At 34.3% G+C, this 22,526-nt stretch overlaps 1 protein-coding gene across 2 annotated transcripts; it reads right to left on the bottom strand.

Moving 5' to 3' along the window:
* Window positions 1–1,558: 1,558 nt before the first annotated feature.
* BuGZ (Bub3 interacting GLEBS and Zinc finger domain protein) lies at window positions 1,559–11,079 on the bottom strand. 2 transcript variants are annotated; one of them, XM_073092918.1, is made up of 9 exons: window positions 10,839–11,079; window positions 10,576–10,702; window positions 10,254–10,380; window positions 9,969–10,036; window positions 7,239–7,366; window positions 6,776–6,862; window positions 6,135–6,408; window positions 5,099–5,315; window positions 1,559–1,791 (listed from the first exon to the last, which is right to left on the bottom strand). In XM_073092918.1, the coding sequence occupies exons 1-9, from the start codon at window positions 10,877–10,879 to the stop codon at window positions 1,703–1,705; spliced, it is 1,158 nt and encodes a 385-aa protein (XP_072949019.1). In that variant the 5' UTR covers window positions 10,880–11,079; the 3' UTR covers window positions 1,559–1,702. The 2 variants fall into 2 exon arrangements, with proteins under 2 accessions (XP_072949019.1, XP_072949020.1); XM_073092919.1 differs by having other exon boundaries at window positions 6,147–6,408.
* Window positions 11,080–22,526: the final 11,447 nt, after the last annotated feature.

The following is a 22,526-nucleotide window of genomic DNA, read 5'->3' as shown; positions in this document are numbered from 1 at the left end:
CAGAAGCTCTAATGCTAATGTTATCTTAAAATTTTGCCATTTTTTGTTGTAAGAGAAATAAATAAATATTTTTATTCATTTTTATTTATTTTTATGTGCAAAATAATTTCAAATAATACTTACTTCTTTGGGCGTCTGGATCATCTGCTTCTTTCTCCTTGTTATTAGAATATTCAAGCATTCGTTATATGTTGGTGTACTTTTATCAAATTTACTGAATTCATTTTACTATGTAGTAGGTCCCAGACTTTGATTCGCGAAGAACAAGAAAACTAAATTGTTGCTAAGTCTAGTGGCTAAGTCGAGGAGCCAAGAGACCTCGAAGTCCAAGTTAATCCAATTATACATTTGCTTCAAAAATAGTCATGTGGTACCCTCACGAGGTTCATAAGACTTCCATACAGTAGTGTCCAAATAGTTGTTTGTCTATCACTATCCTATTTACTTTTTAAATATCATTTGTTTTAAAAATGCAAGCCTCGTTATTCTATATGATAACTCTCGTATAACTACTCGGTATTATAGCATTACTAGATATATTATGGACTAGCGGTAATTCATGTTATATAGTGATGCTGATGAAGTTATAAGTATAACCAGCTTTTTCTTCCTATTGTAGATATATTAATATGCATAATCATTTTTCATATTTTCTATTCCTGTTACCAATTACATTTAAACATTAAAAACTACTTAATATAATTCTTTGTTAATTCACATATCGGATTGTAAACATTTCAGCTTTACGTTTGTTCCTAGTGCAATATTTTCAGTGAAGTAAGTTTGAATATTAAATAATATTTTCTTGAATGCACACAATCTTATCTTAATTGCTATAAATCACTAAGTATTGTTTATGAACTTAATAATTTTATATATAAGTAGTTATACTTACGCTTCGTCATGATGAACTCACTGTAACTGCCATTACGATTGAAGTTGCCATGTATTTTATTTAATGTTACAAGTATAGTTACTGATAATTTGTTAAGTGTACTTGTTTTATTAGCAAAAAAATGTTAACTGAAAGTATCTGTTGTGATTTTTTTTACCAGGATGTTATAACAATATGTGTTGGTTTAATGGTGATACTAGTTAAATAGATTTTACATTGTAAGCCTGTTCTTATTATAACATATAGGGTTTTGGTATTAATATTTCTTCTAACAGTCTAGTGAATAGTTGTCGTGTAATATAAACGTGTTGTATACAAGCGACTTTTTATTACAAATAATTTAATATACAGCCTCATTAACATAAAAATATTCATTTTACTAGGAGCCAAAAGGAGACCGTCTTTGAGTGGGAACCGTCAAATTCGTCGCTATGTTTGAAGTGTAATCAGAAATTCTACGAAAAATTACAAAAATGAGTTCCCACCCCCAGCCGGCTCGTACATACGGTGCATAAATCAAAAGCGAACATTCAAATCCAGAGCATTTATTGAGTAAAATAGTCAAAATTCTACAAGAATAGGCAAACGTCACAACTTCACGTGGAAACGCTTAAGAAAAAAAATTTCAAGGCAAAGAACATTTACATATCGTCGGTACGCTTACACACATCTCAACACCGGAATCGAACGGAGAGTAACAATTGCGGAGGGGGGCCGCCAATCCAACAACGCAAGTTGTGACGGAGGTCGCCTGAGCTCTGACGGGCCAGGGAACTGCCGGCCGCGCCCGCCGCCGCTTACCTGCCCCTACCGGTAGCGCGGCACCATGGGCAGCCCCACGCCCTGCACGCCCGGGAACACGCCCATCGGCATCATCCCGCCCGGCAGCAGCATCCCTGCACAAAGCCGGCCGTCAGCGCGGGCGGCGGCGGCGCGCCAGCAACAGGGGACCGGGGTCCAACACCGCGAGCGGTGTGACTGCTGAACAATCGCCTGTCGCCCGGCCTAGCCGGACCACCACCGCCGCGCGCCCGCCCGCCCGCACCGCGCGGGGCGGCCGCGCGGGGACTCGTGAGGTGCATAAGCGAAGGAACACAGGTAGGTAGGATAAATAATTCACATGAAAAATCACACTGTCAAAATACGGCGATGGTGGTAATCGAATTCCGGAGTACATGCATGTTCGGTGCGATCCGAGGCGGCCGCGGAGCCCGCCCCGGCCGACGACTAGTCCTCGGTACATGCACATCTTAAAGCGACAAAACTACTGTACGTAAATATAATATTAGTGTACCCACCCGTGAACCGACAAGGGTCGCATCGTATACGACGCTACGAGAGAGTCGAGACAGTATAAAGAGCTACTACATAAAGCAAGTCCATTAAGGAATGTGAATAAAATTACCGCTCATTTTCGAATCCGACGCTCCGATAGTGCGGATGGCACATCAAAGTCACAGTTTTAGTCTTGAGTGTTACGCACGGGTCGGGTCGTCTCTATGGGGAGAGGCGGAGATCGCCCGGTGTTAGTGGGTGTTAGGGTGTGAGTATCGGACAAGCTGTTACGAGTGTACATAGAGTAGGTAAAGAGATGAGCTCAACGGCGGCGGCGGAGCAGAGCAGGCGAGCCGCGCCGTCGGCGGCTGCGCCAAGCTCAATACAATAGCCATCTCGTATTTAACACTATGGAACAGAAAAACTAAAGCTATGTATTGCTCGCTCGACATACGTCGGTGGTTGGAACCCTGCCGTGGAAAACAGAAATAAAATTGACACGACAAAGCACATTTTATTTGAGAATTTAAAATGACACGACTCGCTCCATTTTCCACGCAGATATGTCACTTGTACAACTAGTTACAGAGTCATGTTTGTATAATAAAAAAAATGATTGAGCAAACCTAAAAATTAATACTATGTTCATCGAAACACTTCGACACTAAGGAAAACCACCCATTCTAACTTATATAATCCTAAAATATGTAAATGCAGATTAAGTCTATCGTCAGTGATACATAGTCAAAAAAGTATTATGTCTCAGCATTTTCGATCGATATAAAAATATGGCTGTAGTTACTCCTACACTTGTAATCTTCAGGATGTGTCGAATGCAGTCTTTCTTAGCCTTTTTGATTAACAATACAATGAGCCTGTATTAATAACATACAATATTGTTTATAACAAGATTGGACTAAACATCAAATGTACATTACATCATTGAAAGTAATGCAACCTATACAACAACAATAAATCGTACATCATTAATTTTAATGTCACGGCCCTAATAAGTAGAAATCGATATATTCTTTATCTTAATTATTGATGCCGTTATCTGGAAACACATCAACAATTGTAGTCTTATGTATGGAATAACTTACAACTTAAATTTATCGAACTCATTAATTTGGAAGTAATCAGAAAACAGATTTATGCTGGTATATTTCTACGTAACACAAAAAATATATACCAACATAAATCCACAATTTTGGTGGTACAATTGTGATTTTGTGATAAGGAAATTGGTGTTTGCAAACCGTCACTGCGTTTGGCTAACTAAAGCACCTCAAAAACTAGCCCATTTGCAATATTTCTTCCCCCAACTACATTTTAGTAGTGGTATACAATATAGTTTCCTTTGGTTTTCTGTAATGTGTAAAGACTTTCCAATAATGGAGAAATGACACAGACGGGGACTTCATATTAAAAAAGTACATAAAAATGTATTTAACAGGGAATGTCTACAAATTAGTTGTAAATAATTATGTGCACATTAATTGATCATAAATTATGTTACACCCGGCAACCTTTGTGTAATGTTTATAATCATCATATAATTTTAGCAATAAAGTAATCAAACAGACTTCTAAAGTATACATTATATAGTATTACATCAGTCAAATAGGTATTAAATATTGGTCTAATTGAGTGATAATCCATCCCCCCTGCACCGCAGATCAACTGTTATCTTTTAGAAATCTATTTCATTACAATGGTTATGATTTTTCTCTTACAAAATACTACTATTCTCATCATCATCATCTCAGTCATCGCCGAATTTATGTTTATTAGTTGTCTATAGCAGTCACTATCTAATAGGCCCATTTTGATACATGCCAGCTTAATGTCATTAATGTTTTAAACTATCTTTGTAGTAGACAGTTTACGATCACGTGACGGCTGAGCTTGCGGCTTCAAAGCATTCGAAAAAACCATAATCGATTAACTTTCAAATAATAGAAACTTAGATTATTTTTTTAGTTATGACTTTTTCATCATAACAACAATAAAACAATCAAGACTTGAATGATAAAACGAAAAAAAAAACATTCTATGAGCGATGCTTTCATTAATCTAGTAAATATGATTAAATTTTTAAATCACACTAAAATTTATATTATTTTCTCCTTTTTATTAAATATTTAGACGATTTATAAAAGTATTAAATGTTTTGTTTACAAATATTAAGTGGGGGTTGTAATTGATTTGTCGTAAAAATCGGTTTCTTTGGTCATCGATTTGCATGTCACATACTTAGAGCCTAGCAATGGCATGTGTCAAAATGGGCCTACCAAATTGTGACGACTATAATTGCTTTTAATACCTAAAGGATGACACTTCCTATTTTAATAATTTAGATGCTAATTAAGATAAGTATGCTGACAATATTGAAACTCTAGCAACAGGGAGTTAGTCTGAATTTGTTCACTGTTTATCTGTAATGGTGCTATAGAATTAGTATGGTGTTTAGATGTTAAGGATATTTCCTACTTATTTTTTAACATTACATTGATTTGGAATAATAGACGTATATTTTATAAAGAAAAAACTTACATACAACAGATAGTCATTCTGTTGATGGTATAATGTTGCTTTAGGTAAATTTTACAAAATAGATTTTTTTTTCGTTTTTGTAAACATTTTTTTAAATACCATTAAAAAGATATAACCATATTAAAATAATAAAAGGATATGAATTATGATGAACGACTGAAAATGACGGGTCCTGTCGTTTTCAATCTACGTACCAAATCTGACCGATCTTATAAGTTTTACATCAGTTAAAAGGATTCCATAATATACCTCGCATACTCAACTCAACGATAGTGTAGAGAAACGCAACGCAGCGACGGCGTGCAAGCACCGTCGTTCATCAACGTGTCGCGTAATACGCGTGGGGGTGTCGTTGCGCGGGGGGGTACTGACCGGGCTGCAGCGGGCGCATGAGGTTGAACTGCGGCATGACGGGCAGCACGCCCATGACGGGCGGCATGGACACCGGCACGCCCACGCGCACCGGCTGCAGCTGCTGCAGCTGCTGCGGCAGCACGCCCACCACCTGCTGCATCATGGGCCGCCGCATCGCCGCCGCCTGCTGCTGCCGCGCCGCCGCCGCCACCGCCGCCGACATGTGCGCCGCCACCTGGCACACGGGGATATGTTGTTTACTTATTCACTCTTTACTTACTTATAAACAGCAATTTCTTGGGAAAACACCTGTGAATTAAAAGTACGCATTCAATTTAAGAACTTTTGCAAGATAATTTTAGTAATTGACAATTCAAATTTAAATGGCAGTAATAAACTGAACTATTTTATTAAGACTTTTTTTATTCAAATATTTTGAATGAAAATAGAATATTATGCATGTTTTTTATATTTATCTAAAAAAATCAACTCACACTATAAACTTACATGCTAAAATATTAGTAATTATGAACAATTATATTAATTTTTCACAGAACACATTATCATTATGTTTCATTAATTATACACAATTCGTTTGGTTAGACTGTTTAGAACAAAAAATATTAAGTTATAAGTAATTGATAATGTTTAAATTGAGCATGTGGTTAAATTGAATTATTGATGATTATTACAATTACTAAATGACTGTTACGAACTTTGATGATAAAATAAAATTGTAAGTGTTAAAAAATTATGCAATTTAAAAAATTACAAATATCGACATTGACTTATTTTGATTATAAAATGTTAATGAACTAAAATAACTATAAATTAAGTATGCAAAAATAGGCAAACGTTTTTTTTGTTTGTATAAAGTACCAAGTGAGTAATAAGGTACTTTATATTAATTACAATCTAGCCTAAAAAAACAGGCAAACAAAAAAAAGTTAAATCACAAAATTAATTCGGTTACAATTAAACCAAAGAAAAAACAGCTACAAAAAAACAAAAACCAAACGACAAATATAATAATAATAAAAAGGTCATTACGTACAGAATATATTACCTCGGCCTGACTGGTGCTGGGCGGGGCGTGCGCGGGCGGCTCGGGCGCGGGCGGCGGCGGCTCGGCGCGCGGCCGGTAGCGCGGGGCTCGCGCGCGGATCTCCTCCAGCGACACGTCCTCCGGCGGGTGCACGATCTTCGAGCCCGCGCCCGTCGCCGTCACCAGCGGGCACGCGTTCGCCGCCGGCGGCCGCACCTCGCCGTTCTCCTTCGGCGAGGCGGACGCCGCGGACGTCGTCGGCGGCGCGCTTATTGTTGCGTTGCTGCGAAAATTACGAAAATAAGCTGATTCATTTGGAAAAAATATATTGTTAAGTTATTCAATTCGAAGCTTTAAAGTGTACAAAAAGATAATAAGATCCTCATAGTCAAAGAACAAAGACGGATTTGACAAAAATGCGAAATTCACTTTTTATCATATTTGGATAACACATTGTCCAAATATTACTACTGCATTACAGAAAAAAATAGTTAGATTAAAGAAAAGAAAGACACACATGATTTAAGAATTTAAAATTCAAACTGTCTTAATTTCGACTGTTAATACATATTGAAAATTTACGTCAGAACAAATCCAATATTTTTTTAGATATACGAAACTTCAATGTTCACAATTTACATTTTACATACCTATAAGCAGGGAAGGTGGGTTTATTCGGCGTAGAAGTGGGAACACTCGCCGCAGGGAATAGTGGCCTCATGCCAGGCATCATTAACCTGAAAAAATAATGGTTAAACGAATTTAATTATGTCATTTATTGAAAAATAGAGCCAAGTTCCAACCACTTTATGCGTACAAATACTTTCTCCTATAAAATCGATTGCTGCTCTCTTTTTTTAAAGTTGAATAGGGGATTCTAATAAAAGATACATGATAAAGTGGACTGAACATTATGAAAAGATTATGTACACGTAAATACTTATATTTGAGGTTATAATATGTTCACAATATCCACAACTGATGGAATCCTGTGATAACACAATCCGCACGCAGCAATGACTCATTTATGCATTGTTCATTACATATTTTTAGTTTTAATAAGGAACATTTTACTATGTACTTATTTGTTCATCAGTTTTGCACATAACTTACCGTGGGCCTTGCATAAAATGTGGCATCATGTGATTCATTTGCATGTGTCCAGGGTACATGCCCGGATGTAATGAACCCATCGGTGTGGGCAGGATGCCCTGTGTCACTGATGATGGCCCAGGACCTAACTGTGGATTGAACAAAAATATTCTATTGAAAGAGAGGAATCATTTACAATGAGATTTGTCATAATACTAGGTTTATATATACACATTTAAAGCGTAATATATTGGTGTACAAAATAACTGAGTAAAGTAAAATCGTGGGTTGGAGTTACAGAATAATATAAGTAACATACATATAGATTTAGAAAAAATACATTTTTATACTACTACCATTAGTACTTCAATGGACTAATTACACAATTAAGTAGAAAAATACATTTACTACAGTGAATAAGTGCATATCGTAAGTGACAACAATGACAATGGCTTGGTATGAAAATTGTGAGTAATCATTTATTTTTTCTGCCTCGTTATCTTACATCATTACATACTCTATACAATGGTTAGTTTAATGCCAAACTACATCTCATTGTTATAGTTCAAACTAAAGTTATTATTATAAAGCAACTGGTTTTTCTCACATTTTGTTCTACAAATTATATCTGTAGAGATAAATATCTATGATAAAGAACTTTAGATTTTCATATTTCTAGTCTGTTTGAGTATAATTGATAGTCAATATTATTTGGGATATTGTTAGACAGATGGATTCAACTCTTTCTTCATTATCAAAATTAACCCCCTTACCACTCAGATGTGTTTAAAACTTAAATAAAATCCCCTTATTGAGAATACAAGGGTTGTTATTATAAAGTATTATCATTAAGATAAGACTTACAGACACATAAAAAAAGTAAACTTCAGGCTTCTAATCATCCCTGGATTACACATCCCTTATAGGCCTAGAACATATTAACTGATTAGAACAGTTACTACAATCCAATATATAAGAATATAAAAGCAATATTACGCAATTTTTACGAGGTATTTAATTAACGAAGTAATGCAAGAAGCATTAGCAGTGGGTTAGGCAATAACGAATAGTTTATAATGTGATAGTATTTGTGAAAACACAAGATGTGCGTCTGAAGTCAAGGTTATTGTTAAAGTCAGTGGTGTCCATAGGCCAGAACATTAGGAACATCCAACAATGTAAACAGAATAGGATACTTTTGAATTTCATCAGACTTATGTTGTTCAAGTTGATTTGTTAGTAATTATCAATATTTAAAATACTTTTGAATTTCAGCATGCTGTACAATTTGATTCATACATAATTAATAACTGAGTAGTAAAGTTATATTTTTACTTTTGAACTGTTTATATAAAATAAAATATTAACATTTATTACTTTGCTAAATGCATAATTTTACATATTGGTTATACTTATTTCATTGTGAGCGATTTAACTTGTCAGACAATGTACATTTACATTAAAATTGAATATTTGAACTGTTGCGTAAACAAAAGGTTAATGTTTTATCCATAATGAAATGCATTTATTAGCAGTGATAGGTTTTTGATGTTCAAAAAGGACTCCATATTTTTAATTTCCAGTTTTATCTATAAAAATAATTATGAAGTGTTCTTTAAATCCTATCTAAATACTGGCCAAGTTTATTTTTAATTAAAATGATTATATCTCTATTGTCTATGGATAGTTCTACTTGAAACTTAGTAGTTATCCATAGACAAAAGACAATAATGTCATCATATTTGCTTATGTGGCTGCATATCTAATCCAACTGTAAATTACTATTGTCATGTTAATAAACAATCAAATTGAATTACATGTTAAAACAAAAAAAAGGATTAGGATAACTACGGGTTTATACTTAATAATAAAGATAAGGGTTATATCTCCTAACACCTAAATACATTATCTCTAATTCTTTCCCTATATACTTATAAGGATGTCACTAGCATTTACAATACTCATTTTGTAATGATCTAAATACATACAAATAATTATGATGAAAATGAATGATGGTTGTGAGAACATCACACACTAGATGAATACTAATTGTCAACTACACATTTTGACACACCAATATTTGTTTGGAAATCGACTCACAGTTATGTCTCTATCCTGTAATCCAATCAATTATATTATAGGCTATATGCCCATTCTAATCCCACAGCTGGGCAAGGGCCTCCTGGGCAAGAGGTTTATGTAGTATGACTATGGTGGCCTTGCATCTTTTAGCCAAAATGGGACATTGTTAATCATAAGCTTTTATTAATTGAAAGGCATTGCTAAGAAAAATAAAAAAATATTCCGTTTTTAATTAACGTCACTGCATTAATTTGAGATAAGTGACAAGAATAGTAAGTAAATAAAGAAATACGTTCTTATAGTAATATTAATAAAGCTCTGTACAGTGTAATACCCGACAGTATGATTTTTTATATTTTCTTGATTTTTTACAGTGCTCAATAACTGGATCCACGATTATCTGAAGCGTGACATTTACATTGCGTCACAAATCATCAGTGACACACATTTTTCTCAGTTCTGAAAGTGTTTCAGTTGTGTTGCATTGGAAGAATATTCAGTGTGATATGACATGTAGAGTTCCTTGTGACAGTGTAACAAATTTTATCACTTTAATAAAGAAGTAATTAGGAACTCGCATCACAGTTAAAATTTTACATGTGTGCTACCGATTATATGTAAACAGTTAATACAATTATCATAAAAATTATAAGTATAGGATATACTCACCAAAGCTGGAGTAGCTTTTTTCTTAGCGGCTGGTTCATCGTCATCACTGTCTGAAACCTTCCCACCACCTAAACAGTTACACATAATAATTAAATTGTAAACAATAATCATAATTGGATACTGACATACCTTTTCTGGAACACTAATACTACACACCAATATACATCTAATGCTACTGTGTCCCAAGCGAAAAAATCCAATTAATAAATAGTAGAATAGAAACAAAATGTTGTACATACATGATCCGAAGATCAGCAGCCCAACTCAAAAGTAAAATTTTTATACCTGTCTTCTGCTTTTCATGCTCCTTCACATCCTCAGGCGGTATACCTTCCATACCATATATTTCTATTTCTATATTTGACCTATTCGGTAAGGAATTTGGTACTTTGTCTATAGCTTCCTTGTGAACCTGCAATATCGAAGCGAATATTGATTGCATATTAATTTCGCCGACAGTCTAACGGTAAGGGCGGATATTTACGTAGTACTATTATAGGATCGCGATTTGGCGCGTAAGGCGAGCCAAAATATCTGCCACCGACTGAGTAGAAAAATCGGGGCGTGGGCGGGCGGCGCGCGTGCCAACTCTGCAGGGCTGACCTACCTGCATACAGTGTATTGACAACCCGGGCCCAGTGTACAGTTTCTTGTGACAAATATGACATTTGAAATGTTTCGCCTTTTGATGCTGAATCAGAATCTTCTCATCGTCGAATTCCCTGTTACAATACCTGAGTACTGGGTTAAGGAAACGTACGTGTAAATTTATAAACAAAGAACAGTTTCACTTGAAAATAGGTCAACACTACTTGTGAAGGTCGCTAGATATTAGCGTGTCGCAACTTATTTCGTATTTATAAAGGATACCAGCACCACGGTTTCGATGCCTTCTTCTTCTTCCTACCCATTGCAGATGCTACGAAAACACTAATAAAACCTAACAAACAACACTTAAATTATTACACTAACAAACTAACTATATATCACAGAAAAATGTATTAGAAATCTATAACAAAATCATTAATCTTTAAATGAGGCGTCGCAAATGGCTAAAGCAAAGCAATGCAAAATGGCGGCGGATATAGATCTCGAATGAGAGAATGCGCCGTTGGCCTTTGTTTTGTCAGTTGTCTGTCAAATAACGGTATCAATGTTGGCAGATTAATTATATGCTTTTGTCTTTATTACTCCGACATTTAGAAAAATACTATAAAATACACTTATTTAGTAGTAATAAATGTACATCTATTTTATTTTCTGAAATGTTAGAATTACATACATTATAATAAATTTATAGACAATATTTAAAAAAACGTGTTTTTTATAACTGGCAATAAGCTTTTTTTTATTGTTGCCACTACATAGATATTTTACGAAGATAAATAAATACCCTTAACATGCAACTACAAGTTCAAAATAAGTTTAATATTATTGTTATTTTAGATATGTAGTTTTAAAGTTTTCTATTCAATTATTGTTTAATAGGATTGTTTATGTACGATATAATAATGGTATAGGTAGATTCGTTAAAAAGTATGTCAAGAGATGTCGCTTCCAACGCTACATGTAAACCATGTAAACTAATTATATTTCAAGCGTATTTTAGCTCGGATGGGTAGATACCTAGTAATGTAGATAGTGTGTACCTGGATACTGCAGTACAGCTATTCTAAACTAAATAGAATTGAACTCGGTCACAATTGTTTTGTTGGCTCAAATTAGGAAAACCTCTTATAGATTTAGAATTAATTCAGTAGGCACACCTGCCCGTACCAAATAAATTTGGAAAGAAGCCATTGCAGATGTGGCAGTGGTTCCACTGTAGAAGAAGAAGGGTCCTGTACATCGGCTACCGTCTCGTGGTTAGGCAAAATTTGCACGTAGATTTTCCGAAGACTCGCGCAAGCAGACATGCGCACCGGCATTAGGTTCTCATAAACGCTAATTGGTCAGCCTTTTGCAAAAAGTTGGGACTGGCCGTGACTCAGCGGCCAAATCCCACAAAGCTTTAAGACGGGGTCGATTATATTGTAGCTAACCTGTGACGTCGTCCTGCGAGAGATTACTTTTCTTTCTACATGTATTCTTGCCAAAATCCTCAGGCAAATATGCAGTTATTTCTCATATATTATATTGTTGTCTGTGGTACTTTAAGGAACATTTTGAGCGGTTCGCTTCAGATTACGTAAGTCACATAACAGAAGATCATATTATAAGTGTCTATTCATACATAACCACATGCACATCACACGGCAGCAACAAAATATCGACGAGCATTGGTTGCGTTGTGGTTGAGATGTCGTTTTCGTTAAGGTCACCAGTCACCAGTCACCAGTCGACCTAAGAATCCTTAGCAGATTTGGTTGATTTGGTAGCCGCCCAACAAAGGGACCACTACGACATGCGAGTCATTTAAATCTTCACCAAGGTGACGCTCCTGTATATAGTGTTGGCTGAGACCAACACTATATACAGGAGCATTGGTTAAAACTATTTGCCCGATGGCCAATGTGAATGATACGAGTATTAAAATTAAAAACAGCGCAAGTCAGGCATCAAGCTCTAGTGAGATACAGAGGCGCATCGGTAGGATTAGGAGCGTATTTGCGTTCGTCTTAGCGCTCCTTATCATCTTATCAGAACTTTGACAACTACGAGTGCCGCTACGCATGGCCCACGGGCATGACATCCATGAGACGGGGGCGTGCTCGATCTTGCTGCTCTCATTGGTCGACGCAGTTGTCTTTGCGTCACTGCATCTCTTGTTAGAGTCAGTCCACAGTACGCACTGCCAAGCCTTTTTGAGTTAGTAACTAGGTACTTAAGTTTATTCTGGTTTACGACCAGAATGTAATGACAACTAAAGTTAGTCTTAGGAGTAATGTGATCGACTGCTCGTACAGTTAAGGGTGGATATCACCCTTATAGCCTAGGGCGGCAGATTTTTGGGGCGGCATATTTGGGAACCGTATTTTTTTTTTGCTAATTAGGAAGCTAGTTTGTTCGAGCAAAACAAAAAAAAAACGGGAACCGTAACATAAGCCGGCGCTACGAGCAAAAAAAAAAAAACAGGAGCGCAAACTACCTAATCCGATAAACTACCTAGTCCGATAAACTACCTGACATGACAATTGTAGAAGCAGGCGGCAAAAACTGTACAGCCTATAATTTTTAATTCGCCACTGCACACAATTGACACAAAACGAACCTTATAGACATATTAATGTACATACAGCCATGTGGAGTATGCTCGAGGTCTCCTCTAGACGTGGAGCGACAAATGTCTGGGTAATAGGTACTGGGTAAATACCCAGCACTGGGACAAAAAAGGTTTTTATTAATTCAGGAGGAATGCTGCAACTTTTCACAGATAAGATCATAAGGGAGCATGACTATACCACGAGAAGCACGTGTGAGTGTCACTGGAGATACACCCTTAGAAGGATTAGTTTTATCATGTTTTCCTCGACGTATGATTACGATAAATAATACTGATGATATTAAGTATGTGGAACTTACGATTGCTTGATATGATGCTAAGCCAGTGCTCAGTGTTTGAGCACTTAATCGTTAATCAGTTTGCAATAGATATGTTCATGTAAGGGTTGAGCGCATTAAGATGCTTTAACTCACACTAGAAAACTTATGTTGTGAGTACCTACCAAGGATATTTCTGCACATACGCAAACGTATGCACGCAGGAATAACAAATTTTGTGAACGCTCATACCCAGAGTAGAATTTATCAGATCATTTAGTCTGGATAGTAGATTACAGGAATATTATTGTAAGATAGGCTGAATGAAACTGAAGGGTCGCCACCAATGATTACCACCAAACTGAGATTAAATACCAAGGCATGTATTCTAATTGAATGTCTCTGTCGTTACTTAGTCCTCAAAGTCAAAACTTCTCTTCTAGTTGTTTAGTTTATTGCAACGTCTGATCATTCAATAATATATTGCTGCATTATACGCGATTCTCAGTGAAATGTACATTTTTCTTTGCAATAAATTCAATATAAACAAGGCGATTCGCACACGAATCATCCCGGACGTGGCTCATGCATATTACAACGGTTATTTAATCAACTCAAATGTTTGCATACCGTGTCAAAATACGTAAGCCTCTTTGTTTTGAGATGGAAATTCGCAAATATTCACATCAAATATTTAGACAATAACGTTCGCTGCGTACAACTTATTTAAAAGAGCATGTGATGTATTGTTCGCGATGTTATTTTCTTTGGACAATTGTAGCGGAAAATTTGAATTAGATAGACTTATGACTTATCGTATCTCACTACTTTGAATGAAAGTGAATGAAAGAAAGAAGAGCTAATTAATTAAGTAGGTATGTTGAGCAACTGCATAATGTACCCACCTAAATAAATACAGCATCGGTAGCAGAGGACAATACAAAAGATAAAAACAATACTTTAAAGAGTAATTAAATAGATAAAAACGTTTCTAAGCATTACCTACGCGGGCGTAGGTATATTTATTTACTCGTACCCATATACGAGTAGGTATGTAAAAAAATTGGAGTTTGTATTTGAATATTGTCAACTTTTGATTTCGGAACCATTAATTTGAAAAACAAAACATGAAACTTCGTAAAAAACATGTCCTAATAAATTCATTTGAGAGGCACAATTTGGAAAATTCCATCCGTGTTGTGATGCAAGTAGCAGCAACTAAACAAATTCCGTCGTATGGTAAGGTAAACAAATTGGAATATGGAATGACCTTGTTTTTATATATATACATAATATGAGAATATTTTTAGTGATTATAAAATAGGTGTCAGAATCAAGTAGGTAGGTATGCAGTCGACCTGAGGGTAAATGGCCACTGACGCGCAAGGATTCCTCTTTTCAAGTTCAGTAGGATTGGAGACCTGACGTTGCTTCAGTTGCATTTTTACTTCTGAAAATTACGATAAGTTGGTAAATCTCATGTAAGTTTCTTCTTTAGTGTTTCCTTCAAATAAGAACGTAACAATGCTGTTATAGGTACTTAAATTAGAAACAGGTGTGGCGGTAGTGTCTCTAAGTGGAAAACACAAAAGACTCTTACAGACTCTACCCCATTGTAAGTTTATCTATCATTTTCAACCTTCCCAACCTTTATCAAGGACAAAGAGGGTACAAAATCTTGTAAAATGTCATTAATTGAGATAACTTATCATGCGCAAAAACGATGTACCTACTATACATACATTGATAGATCTACATACCCACATAGATCTTAAAGATTATTTTATACATATATTATCTTGAAATCACTGACATGACACTATCTGTTATTTTTATTTATAAATGTACTAAAGGTGAGATTATTGTTTTAAATAAAACATATTTGCTTCATGGACATTTTTACATGATCTAGATTATATTAGATACGCTTATTCCACATCTGAATTATAATAAGTCAGCAAGTGAGATGACATGTGTTGTGCAGCGGTCATCAAACTGACATACGGAGTGTTTTGACTTCGATCTTCAGTTAGAGAAAATTCTTTAATATTTATTTCGATTTGTATTGTGGGTGTTTTTGTACTTATTTTTGCGTGTCTATGACATCCACAGAATGGTAATATGGTATACACCTTGTTTTCTGTTCCATGGTATACACAGGCTTAGTATGGTACAAGTACCTATTATATCTGTATTAATATATTTTGCACATGAATTGAGGTCTACACAACTTTTCCTTCTACCAGGACCTGTCGCAAATTTTCTGCATCCACGGCATCCATCCACTGCAAGGGTTAAATGGTAAAGAATGCTTTCAAGCATTAAGTTTTCCCTTTTGAAATACAACTATTTGTTAGAAGGGATAGGTAAGTACAACAAATAAATAAACTTTAAGTCAAATGTATTTAATATTATTAGGAAGTTTTAATTAATGTATATTTCTACAGTTTCTTTTAAACGCAACTGTAGCTTACTCGTGTCATACCTACTCGTTTATTTATTATCCTGTCCTCAAATTACGTAATATCTAAAAAACCGGCCATGAGAATGTAATTCCCCTGCTAAAATTAGGGCCCCGTGGTCTTATATTACAATTTAAATCCTTTTTCAAAAATAAGGCACTTGGTTGTGTGAACAATCCAGAATAGGTCCATTCTTCGCGCCGTTCTTCCGGATACCGTCGGGGTTAAATCCAGGTAACACCCAAAGGCAACTCCTACTCTCTCCCCTCTTTTTAAGGGATTAATTCAAGAAGATACGTCTAGTAGTCTAAGAAGTAAACAATTAATGGTGTTATTATAAAATTGTATATAAAATAACAAGCAAAAACTTGATGTTTAGTAAACATTACTGTCTTTGGAAATCTCTCAAAAACGCCAAATGCACCTTGCTACGTTACCGTAGTCTTACCTGACTTCTTAAAAATATAAGTACCGCTTACCATACCTTGCTTATCTAATCTTAATGCTCACATGAAATTATTTAAAAATAGTTAAGGTAAAGTCACCTAATGCCGAGGGGTTCTGAAATTGGCACCATATTCCGTGGTATTTACAAAAACGGCTGTTATAAACTATTTACCAACTTATTTTTAATAAAAGGTTTGTTATTAAATAGATAATTTATCACTCTATTGTCATATGGCTATCGTAATAGTATTATGTGTATGGTTTTTTAAATAATCGCATAGTTTTGCATAAGTGCCTCCATCAAACGTGTGCTTCATACATTTTGGGCCTTTTGCACGTGAATGTCACGATTTCTCAAATAGTGATTTTTTCAATAAATTTGCATGTTTGTGATAGTGTTTCGATGAAAACATTATATTGATTATATATGGAATCGATAACATTTAAATATTGTGCTTATTTCTTAACAGATAAGAGTAAAAATAAGTTTAAAAATACAGCGGTATTAGGTGCCAAATATTTTGGGCTGTCCCTTAAACCGAGGTATACCACGGAATAGCAATTTCATAGACTTGTTTTTAATTTCAATTTTTGTAGTTGTTTTTATGAATAAGCACGTCTTGCTTCGAATTTGACAAATTTAATACTCAATTCATATCGAAATCATTTTCCGTGGTACTGCATTGTACTGCATTACCTAATTATATAATATCAAAGATGACCTATCTATGTACTTTCCTAATTTCTTCTATGGGACAACTAAGGAGAGAAAATGAAGTTCATCCAGATATGGATGTAATATTGAACAAGTATTGTATATTATTATGTACATATTTTAATAAAGCATCTTTCAGCCTATAAATTGTGTAAAAGTCTGTTATTATTTAATAATCGGAATTTGGAAACGTGATTTTTAGTTATGAAACGCTAGTCCGATGTATATAAGTCGGAATTAGGTTATATGGGCACATTAATCCACGGCATAACCGCAAAATACTATACAGGGTGTTTAAAGTTTTCATCGGTTTTTAAGAACATTTCTATTGTTTGTATCAGTAATTCGTTTAATCCTAATTAATGAAGAATTAACATTGTTATACGATTTTAATGGATATTTAAATAAGAACTAGAACATCTTACGACGTTTTCATTTGATTAAATTATTCAAAACGAAATAATTCTATAAACCTCATGACGGTATTCCATATTATTATTATTTATGGTGTACGATAATAAACCTTAGTAAAGTACACAAAGAAGAATGTCCAAAATTGTATTGCATATACACGAACTGACTGCAGTTTAAGAAAAAAATACATGATATACATTAGTAAAATTAACCAATTAAGAAACTATACTATAAAAAAGTTTTATTTTGGCAGCTTCCCTTAAATCATAGCTAAGAACACTTTTGATAAAGCTACTCTTTAACTAATAAAAAAAAATTCAATCCAAATTGAAACTAAATTCAATAAATAACATTTATTTTTATACACTATGTAGCAGTCGTTCTGTCTCTTTCACTCGTTTATTTTGTATACTCGGAATTAGGAACCAATGACATCGGAATAAGGATTTTTACATCGGAATTAGGGTTTTCTGACTTGGTTCATATTTATTTAAAATACACATTTAAATCAATATTTAATCGTAAAATGTCGAGTCTATTTCAAGAGTACAGATAATAAAGCTTCTGATAAAATTATCTAATTCATTATTAAGCCGTAGCAAATGCTTAATATCTGACGCTCTTTCTAGTTTTGGTGAAAATACCGCGGAAATAGGTGACTTTACCTTAAATAAAAATGTTTCTGAAATTAGTAATAAGTTTTACATTCTTAATTAAACACACATGGACATGACTTATCGTAATTATATTGCGCTGTAAATAATATTAACATGGCTTAACTTTAAAATCTACTTATAATTGCAAATCGGATAAGTTTTGAAAAATATACACCTATTGCAAATGCGTTTTGGTCATTGCATAGAGGCTGCAAGTGTTACGCTGATTTGTGTTCAGTCACGGTATCAATTACACTCCTTTCAATTACTGTACTAATGGTCTGTAATGTGGGACAAAAGCATAGATCTCCATGTTCGTAAACAAAACTATGGGATAAAAGTATACGATATAAAAATATATCCTCAACTATAATGCAATATTATAATAAAAGTTTCCAATAATTGCGGATAAGGGCGAGTCTAAGTTAGAAACAATTGTGATTTTTTACAAATAAAATCAAATAATTTGTAGGTATATTTTTCTACGATTCCTTAGTAAGCAAAACTATGTGATATCCAAAATAATTCCATATTTGTAACCTTTTCTAAAACCGAATATTTTTAATAAATCCGTATCGATATCCAGATCCGAAATCCTTAGTCTGCTTAAAGCTTCCGCAAAAGTTGCCTCTTTAATCACAGATGCTAAAAGTAGTATGTCTGCTGGGCCTAAGAACTTAATCAGATCTATTTTGGATAGATCAATGATGCATAATATCTAAATTTGGGACTCATAAAGTTTAATAGGGACAAAATATTTAACATGTGCAAAAACTAGCAAGCGTAATAAATTTTAATATAAATAATTCGTTAGTTATTCTAGAATATTTTTCCTCATACAATAATCGTGAGTCTGAAGCGTTACGACAAGTCTCAATGTCGAATTGTTTACCAAATAATAAACATTTAAGTTTGTAACTATTAATGTTAGAAAAACGCAGTAAGTACTAATAACGTTTAACATTTTGTTTGCTACAGTAATTTATATAGACCGTCCAATCTTTATAACAATCTTTACATGTAGATCTTTAGTTGGCTAATTTTATTTATAATTGTCTTTTTTATTTTAAAATAAGTTTTTTTACACGCTTTATTTTAGTTTATAGTTTGTTTTATTACTTTAAATTTTATGTGTTCAGTAATTATAATTCCTGGTATTGGAATAAAAGCAATTATACCTAAACACTTTATAATAAAAATTTGAACGTGGAACCATTTGTGGGTCGATCCCGGTATCGCCATCGTAGTTATTTCTGCCTTATAACAGCAGTGTTAAGCGATGCAGCTGACCTGCGTTAAGTTTTGAAGGGTTTGGTTTGGGCAGACATACTTACAAAATATTTTCTTATTTCTAACTCAGGGATATGAAAACATTTATGGCCTCTCTCACGTAGGGTACTTTTACAATCTTATTTAGAATTCATTGCAGATGTCCTTGAGTGCAGGTTACCATTTTACGATCAGTTTGATAGCTTGTTACTTGATGTCGTTTGCTACCTCCATACAAATTATTATTAAAAACAAACTTTCTAACCTTTAATCATTTATCATAGATTAGTAAAGATTACTCACTCCTAACAAGAAAATTTAACCAGTTTTAACAATTGTAATTGTCACTGTTATCTATTTTCGTGTTTGAAAAATATTAATAAAATGTAGTTTTAGAGCATTTACGAATGATATGATATTTCTCCGCACATTTTCTTCGATTTCATGTTTTTGCACCACTTGACTGCACATGTTCCGCGTAAATTACACCATGACAGTCTGAGACGTACTGGGAAAACAGTCAGTCATTTTACGTATGTGTCTGCCGTTTGTGGTTTCCTTCAATTACAAGGTGGTGCGATATCTATACTAATCTATCTAAAATTTAATCTACAGACGTATTAGCAGAGGACTGATACAAAACAAATAGTGTTGTAACTAAGACCCCCTTAGATCAATTGTTGCACTCGCTAATACCCAGTATCTTTGCAAACAGATATACTTCAGAGATAACAGTCCTGTTTATTTTACTGATTACAATGACAATTGACAAGGTGCTACACGTCATAAGATTTTATCCTATTTTCATGAAAGGAACCCTATCCTCTTTTTACGTAACAGATTTTTTATTCTTTTTGATTTCGTATCCAAAGGGTAAAAACGGGACCCTATTACTAAGACTCTACTGTCTGTCCCTCTGTACGTCTGTCACAGGGCTCTATGTCTATGTCTTGAAGCGTGATAGATAGACACTTGAAATTTTTATATTAAGAAGTAATAAGTAGAAGTGGCACTGCTATAGTCATCTTTAATTAACCCTAAATATAATTTCAAGCCTACCTGAGCTCGCCCAAAGGTGCAACTCATCTAGGACCTACTCATGGTAGAACTAAGTTGGAACTTGGAACGCTTCTTGCATGTATGTCTTCATTACCACACCCTTCAAACCAGAACTCAGCAGCGCTCAACACTATTGCTATCGGTTAATTTGTCAATAATTAATAATATTAATGGAATTTTTTAGACAAATGGGTTCACATTTATTTATTTATTCATTTATTTGGCAATCCAACAGCGTTACACATAGATAAAAGAAGATAACAATTTGTTACATATAATATGGCCAAAAATGGATTACACTAATTACTATGAGAAATTAAAATTACAAGTAGGTACCTACAATAAACAATTAATAAACAAGTAACAAGTTAATGGTTGTGTTTGACTTGATTAGTGTGTGTCAGGTGTATGTACATGTGTGTGTTTGTGTGCGTGTGTGTGACACATTACGGTCAGTATTTAAATTTGATACACCATATATGGTACACTAACATATTAATATTTTATTATTTCAAAATCTTAGACCGCAGACAGATATTAAATTAATATTACGTTACCTACATTACCTGAATAGAAAACTAATTTTATACTACTATTTATTCTTGTTTTGCCTCATAAATACATATATTATGTGTATGACTTACTACAGTACAGTTTTCAAAGGATTTTATTTCCTAATACGTGCATGTGCATAAAATACATATCTTAACTTTTAAACCATGAACCATGGAAATCGTTTGAAGAATATTGTAATTTATATAAGCATATAAGAAACAAAGGTGACATTACTTTTAATACGAATTTAAGTACATAACACACAGTTCTTTGTTATAAATATCCTTGCGTCAAATTATCGTAAAGAATTAAAGTACATTTAACTAATTGTAAAGTCACAAAACATTTTACTAATGCAGTCCTTTTTTGCGTATTTCATAAACAAACTGACAAAGAACAGCTTTATCAACATATAAAAACAGATGCATACCTGAACTGCCATAGATCTATAGCTTTTAAGTTGTTTTCCCACTTAGTTGCCGTATATAGCGTCTCAAAATTCCCCGTAGATAACATTATACCTATTTGAGTATTTAAATTAAATGATTGGATGCTTAACGTATGCATATTCAAGCTACATTTTGACAAGATAATAAATCAAACACGCTTTATGATTTGGCATTATCGCTAAAGTTTTTGCTTATCATTTTACTAAAGGACCTGTGGAGTCATCATTTCTACCGTCTGGTTATTTTATATTTTCCTTTTGATCCTTCGAGCCGGATAACAAACATTATAATATAAAAATGCAAATGCTAGTGGCCTTGACAGCAATCTTTTTTAAGTCTTACTACTAGATAGATCCTTCGTACAACCAGGAGTGACTTGGAAGCTTGAGCTTAGAATATTCCGACTGACATTTCAGAAAAAAAATATTACTGAAAAAAATATCTTAAGATAATAGATTAGGTACTTGTACTTTTTAGTTTTATTTATAATCCTACTAAAAAATAACCATTTTTCCACTCACCTAATTAAATTGTCATACATACATCTTCATTTCAGTCGAAGGACTCGAAGACCTACATTTATAAGGAGAACGGAGCTATTAAACAAGAGGCAAAGTCGGGTACATCAATCATATAATAAGGGTGTTTTCGATTTACGACACGACATGGTTGTAGGTCGCACCACAGTTAGGTCGTGTTGAACAATGGCAAGATACGAGTAGGAGTGGGGTGATGGATACAACTATAAAGCATTCGCGTAGCTGCAGATCGTATACAGCTTACGTATGAAACCCTCGTACGTGAAGAGTTCTATTCGTTGAAGGGTCGTATGGTACTGTGTTACGGGGATGTAAGGTTCATGCTCGCTTTAAATTGTATGGCACCACAAAAAGGTATTGCAAAAATTCAAACAATATACCGATACGAACGATATAGTCGAAAATTTTTGTATAAATACGGTTTATTCCTTGAAAAAATATAAATATAAATACGCTCCGTAATCAAATAAAAGACTCAAAATCTTCGACGCATTTATCAGTGTCGTGTCGTGT

Source organism: Epargyreus clarus, unplaced genomic scaffold (assembly GCF_041222505.1).
Source record: "Epargyreus clarus isolate Ecla_fem2 unplaced genomic scaffold, WU_Ecla_fem_2.2 ptg000004l, whole genome shotgun sequence".
Lineage (NCBI taxonomy): Eukaryota > Metazoa > Arthropoda > Insecta > Lepidoptera > Hesperiidae > Epargyreus > Epargyreus clarus.
The sequence above is the reverse complement of the archived record's forward strand: the minus strand, read 5'-3'. Positions and strand labels throughout refer to the sequence as shown.

What these genes read in the sequence shown, in the direction of transcription:
- BuGZ (XM_073092918.1), bottom strand. Translation starts at nt 10,879, where the DNA reads ATGGGTAGGAAGAAGAAGAAGGCATCGAAACCGTGGTGCTG. An exon ending in TGTCAATACACTGTATGCAG is followed by an intron (nt 10,381 to 10,575) that starts GTAGGTCAGCCC and finishes TCGATATTGCAG; the next exon opens with GTTCACAAGGAAGCTATAGA. An exon ending in CATGCGCCCGCTGCAGCCCG is followed by an intron (nt 1,792 to 5,098) that starts GTCAGTACCCCC and finishes GGCTTTGTGCAG; the next exon opens with GGATGCTGCTGCCGGGCGGG.